Source organism: Daphnia pulex, chromosome 5 (genome assembly GCF_021134715.1).
Source record: "Daphnia pulex isolate KAP4 chromosome 5, ASM2113471v1".
Lineage (NCBI taxonomy): Eukaryota > Metazoa > Arthropoda > Branchiopoda > Diplostraca > Daphniidae > Daphnia > Daphnia pulex.
In genome coordinates this window covers 196,263-215,893 of record NC_060021.1, presented here as the reverse complement: position 1 = coordinate 215,893, position 19,631 = coordinate 196,263, and the positions used below count along the sequence as shown (strand labels likewise).

The 19,631-nt window shown below is 41.3% G+C and overlaps 5 protein-coding genes and 2 long non-coding RNA genes across 16 annotated transcripts; 3 read left to right on the top strand and 4 right to left on the bottom strand.

Annotated features, from left to right (window-relative positions):
- Window positions 1–1,103: 1,103 nt before the first annotated feature.
- LOC124194926 lies at window positions 1,104–2,723 on the top strand. Its single transcript, XR_006875083.1, has 4 exons — window positions 1,104–1,217; window positions 1,306–1,582; window positions 2,411–2,527; window positions 2,606–2,723. It is a non-coding gene; the product is annotated as an uncharacterized LOC124194926 (long non-coding RNA).
- A 401-nt stretch (window positions 2,724–3,124) lies between these two features.
- Window positions 3,125–4,398, bottom strand: LOC124194924. Of its 2 annotated transcripts, none has more exons than XR_006875081.1 (3): window positions 4,336–4,398; window positions 3,840–3,949; window positions 3,125–3,393 (listed from the first exon to the last, which is right to left on the bottom strand). It is a non-coding gene; the product is annotated as an uncharacterized LOC124194924 (long non-coding RNA). The 2 variants fall into 2 exon arrangements; XR_006875080.1 differs by lacking the exon at window positions 4,336–4,398 and adding an exon at window positions 4,095–4,192.
- A 545-nt stretch (window positions 4,399–4,943) lies between these two features.
- Window positions 4,944–6,930, top strand: LOC124194912 (lactosylceramide 4-alpha-galactosyltransferase-like). 2 transcript variants are annotated; one of them, XM_046589312.1, is made up of 4 exons: window positions 4,944–5,094; window positions 5,200–5,746; window positions 5,816–6,453; window positions 6,502–6,930. In XM_046589312.1, the coding sequence occupies exons 2-4, from the start codon at window positions 5,606–5,608 to the stop codon at window positions 6,554–6,556; spliced, it is 834 nt and encodes a 277-aa protein (XP_046445268.1). In that variant the 5' UTR covers window positions 4,944–5,094; window positions 5,200–5,605; the 3' UTR covers window positions 6,557–6,930. The 2 variants fall into 2 exon arrangements, with proteins under 2 accessions (XP_046445268.1, XP_046445267.1); XM_046589311.1 differs by having other exon boundaries at window positions 4,945–5,094; window positions 6,519–6,930.
- A 140-nt stretch (window positions 6,931–7,070) lies between these two features.
- LOC124194920 (ADP-ribosylation factor-like protein 2) lies at window positions 7,071–8,143 on the top strand. Its single transcript, XM_046589327.1, has 5 exons — window positions 7,071–7,232; window positions 7,315–7,425; window positions 7,501–7,663; window positions 7,723–7,803; window positions 7,867–8,143. Exons 1-5 carry the CDS (start codon window positions 7,168–7,170, stop codon window positions 7,999–8,001), a joined length of 555 nt encoding a protein of 184 aa, XP_046445283.1. The 5' UTR covers window positions 7,071–7,167; the 3' UTR covers window positions 8,002–8,143.
- LOC124194909 (protein pellino-like) lies at window positions 7,987–11,245 on the bottom strand. 4 transcript variants are annotated; one of them, XM_046589307.1, is made up of 9 exons: window positions 10,653–11,245; window positions 10,264–10,338; window positions 9,703–9,832; window positions 9,514–9,615; window positions 9,199–9,450; window positions 8,942–9,130; window positions 8,771–8,869; window positions 8,376–8,701; window positions 7,987–8,293 (listed from the first exon to the last, which is right to left on the bottom strand). In XM_046589307.1, exons 1-9 carry the CDS (start codon window positions 10,661–10,663, stop codon window positions 8,167–8,169), a joined length of 1,311 nt encoding a protein of 436 aa, XP_046445263.1. In that variant the 5' UTR covers window positions 10,664–11,245; the 3' UTR covers window positions 7,987–8,166. The 4 variants fall into 4 exon arrangements, with proteins under 4 accessions (XP_046445263.1, XP_046445264.1, XP_046445261.1 ...); XM_046589308.1 differs by having other exon boundaries at window positions 10,264–10,335; window positions 10,653–10,844; XM_046589305.1 differs by having other exon boundaries at window positions 10,547–10,818.
- Window positions 11,246–11,371: 126 nt separating this feature from the next.
- LOC124194900 (probable serine/threonine-protein kinase nek3) lies at window positions 11,372–15,826 on the bottom strand. 4 transcript variants are annotated; one of them, XM_046589292.1, is made up of 7 exons: window positions 15,448–15,826; window positions 14,686–15,359; window positions 14,432–14,607; window positions 13,917–14,337; window positions 13,723–13,840; window positions 12,739–13,583; window positions 11,372–12,477 (listed from the first exon to the last, which is right to left on the bottom strand). In XM_046589292.1, exons 3-7 carry the CDS (start codon window positions 14,451–14,453, stop codon window positions 11,967–11,969), a joined length of 1,917 nt encoding a protein of 638 aa, XP_046445248.1. In that variant the 5' UTR covers window positions 14,454–14,607; window positions 14,686–15,359; window positions 15,448–15,826; the 3' UTR covers window positions 11,372–11,966. The 4 variants fall into 4 exon arrangements, with proteins under 4 accessions (XP_046445248.1, XP_046445247.1, XP_046445246.1 ...); XM_046589291.1 differs by lacking the exon at window positions 15,448–15,826 and adding an exon at window positions 12,543–12,638 and having other exon boundaries at window positions 11,372–12,474; window positions 14,686–15,355; XM_046589290.1 differs by lacking the exon at window positions 15,448–15,826 and adding an exon at window positions 12,543–12,638 and having other exon boundaries at window positions 14,686–14,988.
- Window positions 15,827–15,915: 89 nt separating this feature from the next.
- Window positions 15,916–18,912, bottom strand: LOC124194915 (endoribonuclease CG2145-like). Of its 2 annotated transcripts, XM_046589318.1 has the most exons (11): window positions 18,796–18,912; window positions 18,398–18,578; window positions 18,068–18,272; window positions 17,868–18,006; window positions 17,682–17,776; window positions 17,451–17,579; window positions 17,189–17,371; window positions 16,990–17,134; window positions 16,722–16,921; window positions 16,433–16,665; window positions 15,916–16,362 (listed from the first exon to the last, which is right to left on the bottom strand). In XM_046589318.1, the coding sequence occupies exons 7-11, from the start codon at window positions 17,250–17,252 to the stop codon at window positions 16,129–16,131; spliced, it is 876 nt and encodes a 291-aa protein (XP_046445274.1). In that variant the 5' UTR covers window positions 17,253–17,371; window positions 17,451–17,579; window positions 17,682–17,776; window positions 17,868–18,006; window positions 18,068–18,272; window positions 18,398–18,578; window positions 18,796–18,912; the 3' UTR covers window positions 15,916–16,128. The 2 variants fall into 2 exon arrangements, with proteins under 2 accessions (XP_046445274.1, XP_046445273.1); XM_046589317.1 differs by lacking the exon at window positions 18,796–18,912 and having other exon boundaries at window positions 17,682–18,006; window positions 18,398–18,573.
- Window positions 18,913–19,631: the final 719 nt, after the last annotated feature.

The window sequence follows — 19,631 nt, the reverse complement described above, 5'->3', positions numbered from 1 at the left end:
AAAATGAATACATCGATCTATGTTCACAAATATTAACAGTTCATTTAATTCTCTCGTAATGAAATCTCTTATTCCCATAACAAGCAATCAGATTTTTCGGATGAAATTGAATTTTAAAATAAAAAAAAGTTAAAAAGGTCCCCAAAGGCTGTTACATCCTGTTGCCAACTTTTGCTTTTATATATTCGGACGTGAATAAACTCACAAGATTCATTCTTCCCGTCGCACAATGCGTGTTGTTCTCTGGATAACATACTTTGATAGTTGGTATATACTCGTCCCGCCTTGTCCGCACTGGAAGTGCTAAATCGTTGGAGTTCTATTGTCGGACATGAAAATAATTATACAAATTATTGGAGTTCTATTGTCGGTAGTGGAGTTCTACTGTCGGGCACTGGAGTTCTCTTGTCGAGTATTTTTTATAATATTAAAAAAAGGAGTTGTACTGTCGCTGGAGTTCTACTGTTAGCAACCAATTTCTTTTTAGTAGGATTTAGAATAATTCTTTAAAATGTATAACATTCAGAAAATCATCACTAGATGTCGCAGTGTCGACATTGTTGTTCATGCATCATGAAACATGGCGAAACAAATTGTTGCTAATTTATACTTGTTTTTCTGTTATTGCAAATATCAAATTGAACTGCATATCAAACGTGGGTTTTTCTTTACCTAGTTTTCTTATTGTTTTATATTATACCCAATTATTTCTTCAAATTCCAGATGCAGTCACCTTCCATCCGTTAGCTCCTTATGCTCAAAAGCCTAAAACTCATATTTGAAACCCACAATGGAAATCAGACAATGTGCAAGGTATTTTCCCATTACTAAGCACTACCAACCAGAACAATTAAGCAGTAAAACCATTATAATTCAGATTTTCAAATAATGTCTAATATGTAGGTCTTCTTGTTCGTGAACCATAGTATCTTATCTGCAATTTCGATGGTGTAACCTGTGGCAGCATGTTTGTTATGGTTGTTTTCTACATTTGTCGGGAAACCACCCAGCTGAGAAATAGGTAGAGTTTTATTTTTCATAGGTAAATTTGTGTAAATTTGTAAGTAATGTAGATAATTTTCCTTATCTCATTGCTACTTAGAGTTCCAGTTTCAGTGACATAAAGAGTGTGAAGTGAATAACCTGCCATGAGCATGTACCAGATCTGCTTGATGAAAGTCAAATGCCTTGCTGAATTCGTCACCCAAATGATAAAGGTAAACATCATTATCACCTTTTACATGAGTTACTACTATGAGTTGATTTTGTTTGAGCTTCCTTTTAATTCCCAACTCGTTTTTACAGAACTATTTGTGACGTCCCATAAGATCGCGAGTCGGCCACCAGTTTCAATCTACAAAGCAGTTTCTTCGTGGAATCGTGAGGTCCTGGCCTGGCACGGAGATTCTTGAGTCAATGCTGGATTTGTCCATGACAGAAGAGGGACTTCTACCAACGTTCGGATCCTTATCTACACGACGTACGCTGCTTCTTGTGCTTCACTGGCGAACAAGATCACTTCAGTGTTCGCTTCCGTCCCCTGTGAAATACCTGCAGTCACTCGCCACGGGATTATGCCCAGGTAACCGATAATTGACTTACTTTCGTAGATTATCTACTAATAATCTACTTGCGTTAAACTCTGTGACAAAATAAGAATTCCAAAATCAGGCCCTTTTTGCGCGCAAACAAAGTACTTAGACGTTTCTTTTTTCTAACGCTAGATGGCTTTTTGATAATTTACAGCTGTCAAAACAGTCAGTTACAGTTACTTTGCACACCTCTTTAAACATGTTTCGACAGTTATTTTGTTGAAATATTTAGTGATAACTGACGATTATTATTCCCCCAACAAAGCTCACTTGTTAAATTTTCGAAAATTGCTTTTTTTTTCTACTTCCGGTTTACTCTTTTTAGTCAGTAGTTCAGTAAATATTCATCTGACGCACAAAAGAACCACATATTCGTGATCCTCGTCGAATTTGTGGTAAAGTTCATGTTTCGTTTTGTACGTTTTCGTACTTCCGGCTTTGAAAATTTTCCTGAACTATAGTTCAGGAAAATTCTCGATTTTGGCCAAATTTTGGATTTCGTTTAAATCACACCTAATCGACCCCAAATTTCATGGAGATCACGAATATGTGGTTTAATTTGATGACAGCTCAATGGTTGAGGAGTTGTGGCTACTTCCGGTTTACTTCCGGAATTTTTTTTAAAGACTAGCAAATGAGCTTTGTTATGTGGTCAGTTATCAATATTGTTAGGTAGATTTTAAGCAAATTAAAGCGCGCCTTTGAAGTTTTGAGCCCAAAAACCAGATCAATGAACCTATATGTATTATGTGACTATTATCAATTATGTAACTTTTATTGGCATGTCACTTAATAAGAATTGTTTTATCTTTATTCAGGTAATGCAGAAGAGACGTCGAGAAGATGGATTTTCTCATCTTTAACAATCGTCACCGGTCTCCGTCGGATGTTGCCCCTGCTTCTGGTGCGAACGAAACTCGGTGGAGTGAATGGATGTAAGTTCATCATTTACAAGTTAATCACATTTAGGTTGTGTGTATTGTATTCTTATCAAATTTTTTTTATCTGATTAGAATACGCCAACAAAATACTTCTGGCAATGGAAATGGACACCGACACTCGTCATCAACGTGGATCTTTGTATTGTTGGTATTATTGCGTTTGTGTTAGTTAACCCGTTGTCTGCCACGCCTTTGTTCTCCCCTAGCTCCTTAGCACGGGCCGCGCTGTTCGGTCTCGTGGTTTTCATGCCGCGGGGTCGGACAGTCGCACCAGCCCCAGATTCGCCGAAAGGCCCCGTTAGGCAATGCACCATAGGGACTTCCCCCTTGTCGATACGGTGATGGATTCTAGAGGTTGTGCATTCCATCTTCTCCTATCACCGTGTCAGCCCGGACTTGTCAGCAATGGCAAGTCCCACCTTAGCCATGGATCCTTCAGACGTGGCGCGTAGAGTAGTAGAAAACAACCTACGGGTTGTATGGCGTGGCAGCCAACGGGTTAACTTAAGTGTATGTGTAAATGTATGTATGTATATATGTTGAAAAGTGGTGGAATTGTGGGTGGAGGTGGGACAAATAAAACAATTCTACTTTGCATACTTTTACAATTTTATTTATTTTCATTCTTTATGATAAGTATAAACCAAACTAATTTTAAGGTACATGGTTTATCACCTCCTTCCCCCGAGTCTTTCGATTATGATTGATTAAAATTCGGTATACAGAAGGATTGCAGTTTTTAAACCAAATCACGTAAGTAATGTAAAAGAATAAAATCCTAAAATAGGATTTGCAAGTTTTCACCACAGGTACTCCACAACTCCAACACAAATATTCGAAACTTCTTTCAATCAGGGAATCTAGAAACAAGAAAAGAAAAAAAAATTATTGCTGGCATGTTCATATTTAACCACATTATCACAGTGATAAAAATAGGTACTAATGAGAATTACATATCAAATTATTAAAAAGAAATTGTGTTGCACGCTTGCACCATGTTCTTTAAAAATATAATAGCCCAACAAATTTTATTACGGAAACTGGAAAGCTAATGTGTCAAAGAAGATTTTAAAAATGAAACAAAGTTGGAGAAAGGTAAAAACGAGGAAGTTTTAAACTTTAATCAAAACTATGTCCTGTCAAGCAGCTATTGTTCCCCAAAAATAGGGTTTTGCGCTTTATGCCCCACACCGAGAGACTGGAATTTAAACCACAACAACCTAGCATGGCAGTTTTCCTTCTTCTACTCTAGTTCAAGATTCAACAAAAGACATATTCAAGGAATAAGCCTATAAAATATTCACACCTATAAATGGTGTGAATCCCCATCAAGGCAATCTTCATTTTCTGTTCTGGATTCACCACATGTACTCCACCAATCCAACAAAAGATTCAAACTTCTTTCAGTCAGGTAGTCTAGATATATGAAAAGAAACAATTATTACACACAGCTTGTTTGTCAATCATAACATCTAATGATAAATGGATAGAACTAGTTAGCAAAAATTACATTCTGAATCGTAAAAAGAAAACTGTGTTACATTCTTTGAAAATGTGATACCTAATTTTGCATGAGTTTGCGAAAGTTTTAGTTACACTACAAGACTGGAATGTAAATGTGTCAAAGCAGATTTTCAAAATGAAACCAAGCAAAATGAAGGAAAGTTCTAAAAGATGTGTTGTCACACCAACCATTGCGGTATTCAAAAATAAACTTGACTCTACACATGGAATTTTTAAACCAATAACTATGTGCTAGTTCAACCACATTGAAACAATTAGAAATATAGTCAGAAAGATACTTAGAATTGAAAATACATTCGGAGATCACGTACAACCAGCACGCTTCGGACTTCGGCCATGCGAGAACAAAGCAGGCGACGAATGAGAAAACAAAAACCTATGAAGCAGTACAAAATTATTCTTCTAGATGGCGTTTCGTAAATAATAAAGCGCCAAAAAATGTTGAAATTTCTTCAGTTTAAATACGGGTTGGTTTTGCAACAATATAAAGCTAAGCAAAGTCTTTTTACCCTATTGACACAGCAAATGTCTTGATAAAGAAAAATACGTCCAGCATTTGTTACTACAACTACTCGACGTGTAGTGCAATTGAAGAACTTTCAAAGCGGTTAAGTAAACACAAAACGAGACTTGGTGTGTGTACATTTCTCGTTTTTGTGAGTGCGTTATTGCGATCGGCTGTTTCCTGTCGGCTTGTTTGTCAATAACGGTTATTCGATCTCAGGTGTGTCCTTCCACAGTTGTGCCCGTTTCGGACATTGTCCCCCCATACTTCCGATGAATAATTAAGGAAGGCCGCCAGGTTGGGTTTAACTCCCCGCCCATTTCTTGAATAAACAATGACGAAAGAAAGAAAAATCAATTTAGTCATGTCATGCATTCAGTCAGTCGAGGAAATGTAATGAACGAGTCAGGACCCCTTCAACGTTATACACGGAAAGGTTGTGCTTCAAACTGGTTTTAAACAGAAATATTTTACGTCTTTTATGGGTCCCCCCTATTTCCTGAGTCGGCTTTCCTCTTCCCCATAAGGCAAGGTAAATGTAATCACCCCTTCCTCATTTTAGTTCTGGCTAATATAATATAATGCAATTGAATTTTAAAGATACACTATACTAAAATGAACTATAATTAAAAAACAGGAGTATCGCCGTGTGACAATTGACACTTGAAAGGCAGCTTCGTCAACATTGATAGTACGTAGGTTTTTATTGACGTATACTTGAGCAGCCACTCGATGCCGACCCAACCCACCGTAGTCGTTTATCAGTTGTTATCCAGATTAGTCACAGTTAAAAATCTGGCTGTCTGCTGATAACGACTGCTCAATTATTTTATTTCTGTCACTACCGTCCGACTTCATTCTGAAAGCCAAAGATCACAAGAAAACATTCGTCGGTGCTGAGGGACGTGCGGGTGCAAAGCCTCGGCCAAACTACGATTTTATTTCATCAGATTTTAAAGAAATCACCATCAAATTTTGGTGGCAATGCGGCTGTGTCAAAGTGCTGCATCTACTAACCATTTTGAAGGCCAATTGCCAGAAGAATGGATCTAAAATTTTCGAATAACCGTTCCCGTAAATGCCGTTCGGTCACACGTCGCCGTTTCTATTATGGAATGTTTTCATTTTTGGTTCTTTTCTTGATAGTTTATAATTACCTCACGTCAGAAATCTTTCTGCACCAGGTAATTATCAAACGTGTTTTTATATCTTCAATTATTTCTGTAAATTAACGCATTTGAATCACACGCAAGATGGATCCTCGAGTGAACGTGAGAGCTGGACGATCCAGATGTTGTCTGGCGGGCAACACCAGTGGTTCCGACATGTGCGGACGACCAGATTGCCTATGGCCGTGTCCTTATCCTGCCTTGCAAGAACACAAACATTTAAATGTTACTCAGGACAAGGCGTTTTTTCACGAAACTTCCGGCGCCACTTTTCTCAACTTCCGCCAGGCTTGCGTGGTCGAATCGCTGGCCTTTCACAATCCCAACTTGACCGTCCACCTCCTCATGACGGGCAAGCATTTAGATCTAAATTCAGTGACGATGAAAACGCTGAGGCTCAACTACCCCAACGTGCAAATCACCAGCATCAATTTGGGCGACTACATGGTCGCCACTCCGCTGGAGCGTTGGTATTTCTGCACAGAGTGGAACCGTGGATGGTACGCCGTGGCCCATCTCAGCGATGCTCTACGATTTCTGACCCTGTCCAAGTACGGTGGATACTATTTCGATTTGGACGTGATCCAACTCCGACCCGTGACTCCGTACCGGAATTTTGTGGTGGCCGAAGATGGTGACAAACTCGGATCGAGTGTCATTCACGTCGACCATCAACATCCAATCATTCGAACTGCTGTCGAAACATTTGCAGCTGATTACAAGTACTAAATAATTTAATAAAAAACCTTTAGTGATCTCATTTTCAATAGAATTCTTGATAATACAGGTGGTATGTTTGGTCTCATAATGGGCCCGATTTGGTAACGCGGATCCTACAAAATTGGTGTCAAGTTTACTACATTAGCTGGATGACTCCGGAGCGATGCCAAGGGTTCCGGATTTTAGCGCCAAAGTCATTTTACCCAGTGCACTATCATCGATGGAGAGATTACTTTTACAAACGTGGCGACAAACCAGTGGATAAGGTGAACTGGGACGAGTCTGTTGTCGGAGCTCACGTTTGGAACAGCATGAGCTCTCATTGGTTAGTCAACAAGAATTCCAATCAGTATTACGCGCAGATGGCGCGTTCTTCTTGTCCTCTCATCTTCGAAGTCGCACCCGAAGAGTTTTAAAAAATAAATGACTTGTAAATTTACTACATCTCTTATCAAATATACACCTAGTTTTGGACGGAATTTTCAATCAACTTTCTTAAACGTCAAACAGTGACCTGTCCTGTATTTTGATATTTTCTTCCGGTCGATTGTCGAGACGACGCGATACAATTTTTAACCAACAGATGGCGCTGTTTAAACTTGAAAAAAGGGCGGGCCTTATTTGTTCAAGGCCTGCCCCTTGCAAACAAACTGTCAACAACAAACAAGTCAAACCAAGTGAAATCAAATAAATTGCTACTTGCCTCAGTAACCAGAATGGTCTTATTGACCATACTAAAAAAATTGAAACAGAAAGAGAAAGAAATGCGTCTACTTATGCTGTCAGTTTTTTCTTCAATCGTTTGCTATTCAAAATAACTCTTAAAAAATTGCTAACTTGTACAATTTATAACTGTCTTTCAGGGGCCTTGACAATGCTGGCAAAACCACCATATTAAAAAAATTCAATGGAGAAGATGTCCATACGATTTCACCAACTCTCGGATTCAACATCAAGACCCTGGAACACCAAAAGTGCCGATTGACCTAATTCATTATTCTTACTTTTTAGACTGATGTCTTTTAACAACATGCTTCTATTTTTAAAAGTTACCAGCTCAATATATGGGACGTTGGAGGGCAAAAATCGTTGAGGTCCTACTGGCGAAACTACTTTGAAAGCACAGATGGCCTAGTTTGGGTTGTCGACAGCATTGACAGAAGGAGGATGGAAGATTGCACAAAAGAATTACATTCCTTACTACAAGAAGAGGTAGTTCTTTACTTATTGGTATTTTTAAAACACATTTTTACATTCCTACCTTTTAAAAGAGATTGGCAGGTGCAACATTGCTTGTTTTTGCCAACAAGCAAGATTTGCCAGGGTCAATGACAGCTGATGAAATCAAAGAGGTATATTGTCCACTGCCATCCATTCACTTACAGTTAAACTAAATCACGTTGTAATGACAACAGGCACTGAATCTCGACAGCATTGAAACTCATCACTGGCGTATCGTCGGCTGCAGCGCCATGAACGGAGACAATTTGTTGTCAGGAATCGATTGGCTAGTCGAAGATATCGGAGCCAGGATATTTACATTAGAGTAATGTGTATTCTCTCTCTCTCGTTCTCTCTAAAAGTCAGTACGGGCTGGGAGGTTATAAGAAATTGTGGCCGTCTTAATTTTATAATGTACAATCGATGAAAAGAATTAGACAGACCGTGGAAAAAAAAGGCAACAAAACAAAACGGCATTCATTCAATTATTTTAATTAACTATCTAAATGGTCCTGGAATATTAATTTTGCGAAGCCTCGATCCTCCAGCGGTGTGGCGCAAAACGGGCATTTGCCAATGAATCCGTTAGTACCGTGAGGAATAGGAATAGCTCCCCAGTATCTATAATTGTGTTTGATAATAATATAAGAGTCGGATCAATAAAAAAAAGGCCAAGTGTGCAAATTAAAAAGCGATTGCATACTTGACTGTTTTCTCGGAAGCCATATGACCGCAGGGATTGAACGCGTACGTGGGTGGTTCGCGATCCACCCAAAAGGCTGGTTCGAGACCCATGCTGAGTTGTGAGACAGGGCCAACTTTAAGGCAGATGGGGCATGTTCGATCTTCTCCTTCTTTCCCCCAGTGATGCTGGCCCTGAACGTGCCCACATTTCAAATAAACGTACGGAGTCTGATCGGGCGGCGGTAAAGTCGACTTTCTCGGCAACACCAGCGTGTTCAAACCGACTGGACACTGCGGTTTGCCTGCATTCAACTCGTCAACCATCTTTTCCAAATGTCTAGCCGTCTGCAATACACAAACCAATGCAAACACATCAAATAAACTATTAATGATTTATTGATAAACAAATAGTACCGGTCCTTTGGCAAGGCCTTCGGCACTCCTCCACAGCAATGTGGCGCCACACAAATCGATTAATGATCCATCCACCAGCAAATTCAATTCATTTTCCACCTAACCAAATTTTAGAAAAAAATCAATGGATGAAAAATTGGATAGCAAAAATAGGAGCAGGTGAAAACGAACCTGTGATTTCTTTTGCGGAGCAGATCTGGAATCTCTTAAATGGTACAAGGCTCCTCCGACCGAGACTTCGACCCATTGTCCAGGCAAAGCGGCCCCACCTTCAAATTCTCCTTTGGGTTGCAGCAACAAGACTCCATTTGTCGTGAGGCCATCGATGCCTTTGTCCGTCTCCCATTTGGTCGCCTTTTCCTGTCAAACAAAAGAACGTCAATATTATCCTAAAAACAATTGTGGGGTTTTTAATTGTTATTCCTTACGCCTAGAAAAATGTTGCGAGACGAATCGAATCCAGCAGCGTAGACATAAGCTCTGGCAGGTAGACTGTCTCTTTCGACTAGAAGACGACAAGCGAAGCGACTGATGGTGCTCTGTGCCACTCTGCCAACTGCCATGACTTGACCACCATTGCTTGGGCAGGAAGACGTCCGATTCACCGACGACTTGTTTAAATTCCCCGGCACAGTATCGGCAACCACAAAGTCGATGGGTTCCTCTGAAGATCTGCCAATCTGAATAGTTTAAACAAAATAAAATAAATCCTGGAAAAGGGGATAACGGAAGTAGAGGACTACCTGATACATGTCCTTTGTAGGATCGGAAGTGTACTCGACGATGACGGCCTGGTGCCGGGGCAAAGTGTAGAAAATCGTGTGCTGATTCACATCCGTTACAGCCTGGAAGATATATCACATGACATAGAGAAAAAAAGAAAAACACACCCTCTCTCTTTCTCTCAAAATGACGCAGCTTGGGATATTTACGGGATGGGTTTGAGGTGTTTGGACGCGGTATTGGTTGGATGGCTGGACTCCGTTGGGTTTCGGCCGCTGCATCACGCCGTATTTGGAACGCTTGCGACCCTTGTCGCCCGAGGGTAAACTGCCATTGTTCCTGCATTAAGAAAATTTCAAAAGGGATTAAAATTCCATCAAATCAAAATGGGGAAAAAAAAAGAACATGACAATATAAAGGTGGCCGAGAATACGACACCATATATTCAAAAATATTTAAGGAGGCAGTATAAAGGCAGCTAGCAGCGCTATACGTATCTGATTGCAACAACTTCCCCCCCACCACTCATCCTGCCCTGCCTTGTTTCTCTCCCCCTTTCTGATCCCCTCGGCGGGTTGGGAATGTCCAGGCAACACACGGACAGGTCCGGGCATGCCCTGATACGAGTAACGAAGCGCTACCCACACGAGAGTCTAACAACACTGAACTGATTGCCAAGGAATTTTTGAAGAATAATAATAAAAAAAAGCACTATCTGTCAGCTGTGTTTCAACTGTCAAACCAGAGAGTTTGTGCTGGGCGAAACTCACCCAAGAACGATGAGGTATCCATGAATCTTGCCATTGCTTCCCACCTGGCTTCCTCCACTGCTGCTGCCACGACTGCTGTCAACATGAAAAAGACAAGAGAAAAAATGTCATGAAATGAAATCAGCTGACACATACTCTTACGTTATCAACACATTCAACAACAAAGAGACAAAATCATGAGCAATTAATTTAATGAGATGAGAGACACGAAAAGGGTCAGTGTACACGTAAGGGAACCAAACAAAGGGTCGAAGAGCGTGTTGGAAAAAGAAAAAAAAAAAACCTTGCGGGAGAGCAGTGAAAATACGACCCAAACATTTCACTTTTCTAGTGAAAGGTGTACACAGAGATGAGCAAGTCGCATTGAAAAGATGAATCAAGAAACTCACTCTGATGGCATTGATGAAAACCCTGATGGTCAATTTAACACTTGGCAGATGAATAACACAATGTGAATTAAACAACACACAAGACACAAGAGAGTCTGCTGCTTTTTACGCTGCTGCTGCTGCGTGGTTAGACGAGTCCGTACATGAGAGGAGGAGGAGAAGCTTTGGGCTATTCCAAAGTCAGCCGTAGGCCACCTGGCGGTCATTTTATCAACTACTTTGGACTACTGACGGCGCATTCCATTCAAAATTTGTTTTGGACTCAATTTCGTGTGACGACGCAATCGCAGAGTGACGGTTACCAACCAACCAACCTTGGGGATGATGATAGTGAAAACGCCCCAACAACAACTGCGATCTATTCAAATGATCCTCCAATGGCAAAAAAGTTGATTTGGAAAAATGACTTTCTATGAGCATTGTCGCATTTTCATCAGCTAATGGCATACACACAGCAAACGCCCTTTTTTCTCTCTCTGTTGATATTATCGACTCGGTGTGACAAATATTACGACGTTAGGACTCGTACACCGGAAACTGATCCACGAAAAAAAAGGGAGGAAACGACTAGACGGCAGGAAACGCCAAAGTGACGCGCGCGATGTTGTAAAATAAAGTAGCAAAATGGCGCAATGCGCCTAGCCATCCTGTGTGTCTTGTGCAAGTTCCCAACAAACAAAAAACAGGAAAAAAAACGAAAAAAAAAAATCCTTGGAAAATTTCCAACAGAAAAAAAGTTGATTTCTTGCATAAATGATTAAAGACAGAAAGGGAAAATTATATAAGGACGGATGATAAAGACGATCAAAAATAATTGGTCCGTTATAATACGCACACATACACAGAGTCACGCACACACGAATTTAATTGACACGCACGAGTTTTTATCAAGGCCGTAAGTCTGCCATCTAACGGCGGCATTAATTTGTTTTAGATATTGGTCATTTGGTAGTTGTGAACACACAATTTTCATCAATTCGTTTTTTAATTCACTTTTGGTTATTAGACACCGACGAACGAAATTTTTTACTAACTCGTTGGTTTTGGTCGGTTAACATTTGAAAAAAATAAAAAGCATTTTGCTGCTATTGTTGTTGGACGGAAATAATGGCACCGAAAGGCTAATAAAAATCAATACAAATAATACATTGACAAAACAGAAAGATGATAAAATAAAAATCAATGGGTTTCCTTTGGTTGCCCCTTCACCAACCTGAATCAGATTTAGTACAAGTAATCTGGGGTTAAGCATTCTTCCAGAGTTGTTATACATATTTTTCTTCACGATTTCATCGTCTTTTTTCCTTTCGCTTTTCAAACGTAAAGGCGACGGGCGCCGCATTGGCAGCAAAATTTGACGGTGTGGCGTTCCGGATAAGAAGAGCCGCATGAATGACAGAATTTCGGGACCGGTTTGGCAGATTCCTCTTCCTTGGGTTGTTCCACTGTCGTCACAGCAGTGGCCACTCTGGGTGTCGTTGATAGACGGACGGACGGCGTCATAGTGGACGGACCAGTAGCAGCAGCAGCAGCAGCAGCCGATTTCTTATTTTGCCAGCTGGTCTCTCGTTCATTGTTGCTCGTCTGGCCCAGTTGACTGATTTCCGATAGGATACTCTTCAAATCGAGTTCCAGCTGCTCCATACTGGCCGTCTCGTCTGCCTGGGCTGTACTATTATTGGCAGAAGGGGTGGTCGGAGTCGTGACGGCACTATCGCTCGGATGATCTTTCATTAAAGAGTCTCGTTTCGGGCGGTCGTCAAACAGTTCGGCCATCTGGCGCTCGGCAGACAAATACGGGTTGTAATTGTCACTCCCGAACCTGCTGATTAAAAGGGGAAATCATTTAAGAGGGAATAAAGATGAAAGGCCCACTATGCAAATATTAACCTTCTGCCTGTTTGTTTTGTATAAGTTAGAGGACGGATTTTGTTAGGGAGAAGACAAGTTCCAATCACCAAACGTTTCCCAAGATTAGGAGTTGATCTTTGTGGTTTTAGTTGAAGAGATAAGATTAGAAAAAAGAGGGTGAGGCTTATGTTAGTAGTTAAACGTGAGGGGAAATTGAAATAATGAAATTTCTAACCTGCTGGGTTTGATTTTACTGGGCGCTGGATAATTGTAACAGCTGCCTGTCATGAGTTTAGACTCGACTCCTTCCGGCTCCACCCTTCTTCCTTGACCCAATTGACCGATGGATAGCGTCGACGTCGTGTTGCCACGATTTTTAGCCGGAGCTACCGGACTGGGGCGGCTGAACGCTGACGTAAACAACTGCAAAACGGTCGGACGTTTATTGGTACTGGATGCAGCTGATGACGAAGAGGCCGGCAGTGAGGCCGGAGCAACGAGGGTCGGTTGTCGCTGAATTGGTTTGTTGGGCGGATGGTTGGACTGGAAAGAACTGGCCATGGACGTGAAAGGATTCTTCATTCGGAGACTAGCCCTCAGCGCTGACGTCCGGTTGTTGTTGAGGGGCGTCAAAGTGACGGCCACCGGCGGTTCGGTGACACGCCGGACGGGTGGCGGCGGTTCGACGACGCGTCGAATGGGCGGCGGAGACGGCGGAGTCACTCGAAGTGAGCGACGGTCGTTGGACTGGCGCAAAAAAGCGCTTCCGCCCGTCCGACCCAACGTGCTGCTATTGTACAAGTTTTTCTTCTGACTGCTACTGTTGCTGCTGTTGTTGTTATTGTTGTTGTTGTTGTAATTGCTGTTGTAGCTGCGACTGAACGTGCTGGTTGGCTGGTATGAATAAGTTGATGAAGCTCGCGAGTCCAACGACGCCCGGCTGCCGCTCAAACTCTGGGCGCAGTCGGGCACGGTGAGCCGGCCATCGACCGACGGGGCTGGACTGCCCGACGTGCTAAACAAACTCCTGGTCGGTGAGTACTTGGAACGAATGGAACGACGCAGTAGCGGGGCTTGGTACTGGAATTTTAAAAAAGTAAAAATATAAAATTAGAAGAAAGGATTATTTAAAAAACAAACAAGACAAGGCCAGCAGGTAGCATCATTATGCATGTCACGTCCGGCCTCTTGTTGGTAAAGAAAGACCCCACCGACTCACTTTGGTACGCGCTTCCCATCGCTCTTTGGCTTCTGTGTTTGTCGGAGACTTGGGGATCCGTGACTGCTGCTCCCTGCACCACTCCACATGCCTATCGAATGCCTTATCGCCGAAATTCCTGGACAAACGAGAAGACGACATTTATTTGTCAATGCCACCCGGACCAGAATTATCATCGAAAATATAGTATATACCTCTCGCAGCAGGGGCAGCGATTGGAGTCGGCTCCTCTAGCTTGGCGGACCGTTTTAATCAAACTGAGGTGTTTCTCCTTCCATGGAGGGACTTTTTTGTTTGAATCGAGGAGAGACCTTCTGACCAGAAGAGGTGATGACGGGACCTTTGGCTGCTGCTGGGGTGACGACAGACTGACTTTGGGCACATCTGGCAGATCTTCCAGCCTCTGCTTGGCGGAATCAAACACCTTGCGCTTCTTGGTGGCCACCTTCTGGCAGACATTCTTGTGCCGCTCCAGAGATTCGACTTTGAAAGTTCTGAAACATATCGGGCAAGGTAGCAGGATCAGCTGAGCAGGTGGCTCTTCCTCCACTGCATTGACTACGGCAGTCTTGGGCGGGGGAGGAGGAAGAGTGGTGGTCTTGGGTGTTTCCACAGCTGTGTGTTTCGTGAGAAAAGAAGACGCAATGAACAAGGTAATTAGATTTGAGAAATCTGAGAAAGTGGAGTAATGAGAGAGAGATTACGTTACCTCTGTTGAATAGTTTGTACATGGCTGCTGCTGTGTGTGTGTGTGATGAAAAGAGCAGGGACACTTTCACGGCGGTGAGACCTTCACCCAGTGCCCGGGGGAGAGCCGAGACTGGTGATGAGGTTCACCATAAGAACAAGTGGCCCTCAACTTCACACATGTCGACGAAAAATCGACTAAACAGGTGAAATCAGATTGCAATCGTCAGTGAAGCGATTGCATCGTCATTATGGAGATTGAATACAAAGATTTACCTGAAAACCGATGAGAAAAACGACACAACACGGCCGAGAAACGTCGAAAACGAAGCAGCCTCGCTCGGTGCAGAGTGGCTGATAAACAAATAGGCAAGTGTATCTCTGTAGTTAAAAACGGTCGAGCCAGAGGTTGCCCGGGGCAACGTTGTGTGTACACTGTGAAAACAGGTGAACGACGATTGGTTAGGAAACGAAAATCACGTGACATTCAATCCAAACAAGAAGAACAACGCCTTTTTTAACGCGCACGTTCTCTCGGCGAAAACGTCTGATCAAATTTTATCTCTGCAGCAGGTTGTGTTGAGAGACCCAAAAAAGTCAGGTGATGGCCCACCACCAGCTCAAACTGCTGCTGGGAAATTTCATGGCCGCTCCGTCCTTTTTCCTATTAAAGGGGTCTGCTGAAAAGACGGATATTACATGAAACTTCTCTTTTGAATCATTAAAACGGTTATCTCCTTAATAGCATTTCCACCGACTATAATCTAAAACTATAGAGGACAAGACCCTATTTATATATTTTGCTTGTCGGGTTTTTTCAAGGAAAAATAAAACCAAATAATCAGCTGAATTTAAAATGTTAATTTAAAACTTTAACGGCAAGTATAATAATTTGCCATCTCAAATGAATGCAATCAATATCACATGTAGGCTCTGCCCTTCCCAAATACCTGCTGAAAGAACAAAGTTGTGATGAATAATTTATAGGTAACCAATATGCATATAATAACAAGGATTTCAAAACTATGTATAACTTACATATTTGGCATAAATTGTCCAGGCTTCTAAAACTAGTCAGCGGTTGTCCTTCAACCGGCATATTTCATTCTTTGAAATTTTGGTAATAGTAAACATAACCAGTTGCTGTAATCTTTATGTTCCATGACCTGAAATAAGAATGTCAATGAAAACTGAATTTTTCACATTCCTCTAATAAACAACTGCTTTGGGCAAGGATGTCGGATTAAACGACACGGTTAAATGGCACGTGGCATTTTGGCGTGATGGCAATCTGTAGATGCGCACACCATTTGACTTTTTCGATAACCAAATTCCATTGCGCAATTGTTTTCTTCTTTTGTTCAGACGCGCTTGAAATGCTGATCAACGTATAATCAATGGGCTTCTAGATGGGTCGTGTCAATATAAATTAATTTACCAATTGACTTGATACTGCAGAATTGAAAAATTAAAATTGTCAAATGAACAAGGAGAACTTGATTGAACAGGCCATGCAAATAAAGCACTTTATTTCTCTGTAATAAGTTGTTAATTATGTCGATTTGCACTGTACGGTGATAATGGTCTGTGTGGTAAATTGCAGGCTTTCAATTTAGTTACTGTACTAAATAAAAATATTCATGTGTCCAGGGAAGCAGCAAATATTAAACATTTAAATCACCTCTGTAAGACTATTGCAGGGCCTCTTACGTTAGAAGACTAATAGGTGGGGTAAGCGCTACCGATATAAGTTTTGCTGTTGTAAGTGAGAGTATAAGTCTGGTAGGCGTAAGGTGTTGCATTGGCACCGTACAGGGGACACTTGGCGTTGGGCCTGGCCAGGAAACAGACGGTGGCCAACGCCAATTCGATTTCGGGGCTGCCAGATATAGAAATGGAGCTGATTGACTTGTAAAGGCCATTCCAACTCATAGGCAGACCAATGACGGAGCTCTGACATCCAAGAAATAAAACATTAAAACAATAAAAAAGGGTGTGTAGACTAATAAAGGTATAGACGTACCACTCCCAGATTAATGTTACGCAAATAGCCCAGGTAGTTGATCTTTCCTGCTTGTTCGTCCCGGTAATATTTGAACCAGCTGTGATAGCCCTGGATGGTCGTGTTGTCTTTTTCGCCGAGGAAAATGTGTTCAAATCCGGATGAACTTTGATACCCGCCTCCGCGGTTGTATTGACCAAGCCAAATCTGACGCAGGTATTCCTTGAAAACAGCCACACTGGAGTCAGCCAAGCCTGATTTAAGATGAAACTATTATTACACAGGTATTTTATTTATTTGAAAGACTAACCTTTAGAGACGAGAAACTGGTGGGCTTGTTGCATTACGCTAGTGCCCAAAATGGCATCGAGGAAGGCATCGTTTTCAGTCTGTTCTTCAGCTGTGATGACCTCAGTCACTTTGCAGTTCTCGTCGTAGTTGTCAAAAAGAGCAAGCAGTTTGCTTACTGTCGGCCCGGAGAAGGCACCAGCCGGGACACTCGAGAACAATCTACGTCAAAATATTTAGAAAAATCTATAGCCTATATAATAATTAAGAGTGTAATAGGATCGACTAACGGCAAGGGGGCTTTGTCGGTGGTGCTTCCAGATGTTGTGGTGGATTGCACGTTCAAAACGATCCCCTGGACAGCGTTGACGTCATCAATGTGAAGCTGTTGGGAAAGAGCCTGAAGCTCGGCATCAGTTACAGTGGCCCTTTCAACTAAATAACAAAATGATAGATCAATCTATAACGACAGAATTGTCTTGTTTCTACCTGCATGGGCTTTAACATGGAGGGCGCTGATGACGCAAACGGCCATCACAGCAATGAACTTCATGGCGAACTGGACAGCTTGTGTGGATCCTTTAAAACGAACCTTGAGCTTCTACCTTTATTTATGGCAGTTTCGTACAATGACTGCAGCTGGGTGTGTAAGCATTTCTATCGCTCGAATTTCTAAATGTGACACGCAATTGAGAATACATTAGTTGTGGCATCAATTGACCTCACCTGAGCAGTACGAATCTGTGTGTACCTATGTATTCATGCGGATGCGGTGTTATTAACAGATGTGCCGTGCAGATGTTGCGGCCATTATTATTTCTATGCGTCAATTCTTTCGTTAATAAATAGAACACGCACGGATGACGACAGATGACGATCGCTGCATTGAATATTTAAAATTTTAAGACTAGTCCAAGATTATGAAATTTTCTTTCGATGGAGAAAATCTAATTGAAAAATTAGGGAGACATAATAAACTTACTTTTGATTGAGACTGTTGACAGGGAAACTGCGCATCGACATTTGAGACGAGTTGTCCATGTTGTACAACTCCAATTCCGTGCCGAAATACCGTTACTTTGAAATTTGAATAGATGCATTAATATCGTCCAACAACCAACTGGCTGTATAGAAATTGATTTCCGTTTTTTAGTTCTTAGTTTCTTACCCATCGTACTACAAAGCTACAAGTACTACGAAATGCAACATTTTCATCCAATTCCCATCAGACACCTGGCCCAGCCAGATGTTCCATGTATATAATCCGTGTAGATAAGATCAGACATATCCTCGGCTAATTGATGAATCTAAAACAAAAGAGACAAATAAATATACCATGAATTGAATTAATTTAAAATGGCAATTTACCAAATGTGGTTTTGTCTCAGTAAGGACATGGAGTCGATGGAAACAAGTTTGTAGACGACGATTTTGACTTTCTAAAGTCAACTTTTACTTGACGATTGAAAACCATTCACTGCACGACGTGTGATTGATATGCAGGCAGCAAACAGGAATGTGGAAACTCGTATTTCGTCGTTGAATGTCGTTTCTTTGTTCGTAAGGATCGATACTGTTTTTTTAATTTAGAATTTGTCACAAATCACAATAAGGAATAGTTCTCTGATATCTACATTTTATGTACTATACAAGCTTCACAATAATGTAATGAAAAGATCAGGAAATAGGCAGTTTTACTGGTTATCGTAAAGACATCTTGAGGCACAACAAACTGGGCAGAATTCCTAATGCCTTTTCATACAACTAAATCCTCCAACAATTTCATTTGGAGTCAGATTTATATGTGAATATGCAATTCAGCCAAGCCAGGGTAATGACAAAGTTTGTTGTGTTGCCAACTTCTTGGGTGCCAATTACACTGCATAATATACAAATAACATATTTACTGGTAATAATATACTGGTAACAATAATGAATGGTAATATTCTGGTAACAATAACACATGGTAATACTGTTCCTGCTAGCTGTTTGCAAGCACAATAGCTTAGCCAACTGAAGCCTAATTTCCAAAGATTCACACAACATCCATCTTAATCAAATGAGTTAAAAGATCAAGCTTGAACTCACAAACTCACAAGTATTGTATGAGATTCGGAAAATAATTAATGGGATGTTAATCGAGGTTTTATCACGTTTACGTTTTCTCGTTGTCAGTGTTCCACGAGGACAATCAGACTTCCACACACTGACGTTGACACTGAGGGTTTCGCGGTCTTCACGTTCAGTCGGATTGAGATGTTGCAATTTTCGAATCAAAGTTTAGATATGTGATATTAACCATTTGCCAATATTTTAATTGATAAATATTGGAAAAAATATTTGACATTCGATTAACATAAATTGCAACCTGAAATGAATTAAATTTTAATGATGGTGCCACTTAAACCAGGAAAAATGGAGTTGCCAGTCGACTGTTGACCACCAAAGGTTACTTATAGGGGACCAAAGTTTTCTAAAAAAATAAACTGAATTTCAGAGATCAAAACTTGAATTCAACAACCATGTCTTTCACCACCAACATGATTATTTCTCTCGTCTCTGTCGCTTTTATTGCGGGTCTCTTGGCCAGTTGGTGCGTTCGCACTCTACGCAACTTGATAAAATCTCCATGCAAATCGGAGCTGAAACTGCGAGGATTACCAGTACTACAACCGACTCGCAAGCTGGAAGATCGACATAATATCCCTCTAATGGAATCAGAATTTGAACAGATGACTGCGTTACCTCTGAGAGATTTATTCAAGGGACGCAAGTGGGATGAAATGGCACCTCTTTGCGTCTCTTATTTTAAAATCGAATTAATCGGCGACTACCTGAGCAAGTTGAAGAATACGCCAGAGTCAATCGAGAAGGTGGCCAAAGACATCATCGAGGTCCTGATGTTTAACCACCAATCCCGTCGATCGGAAGT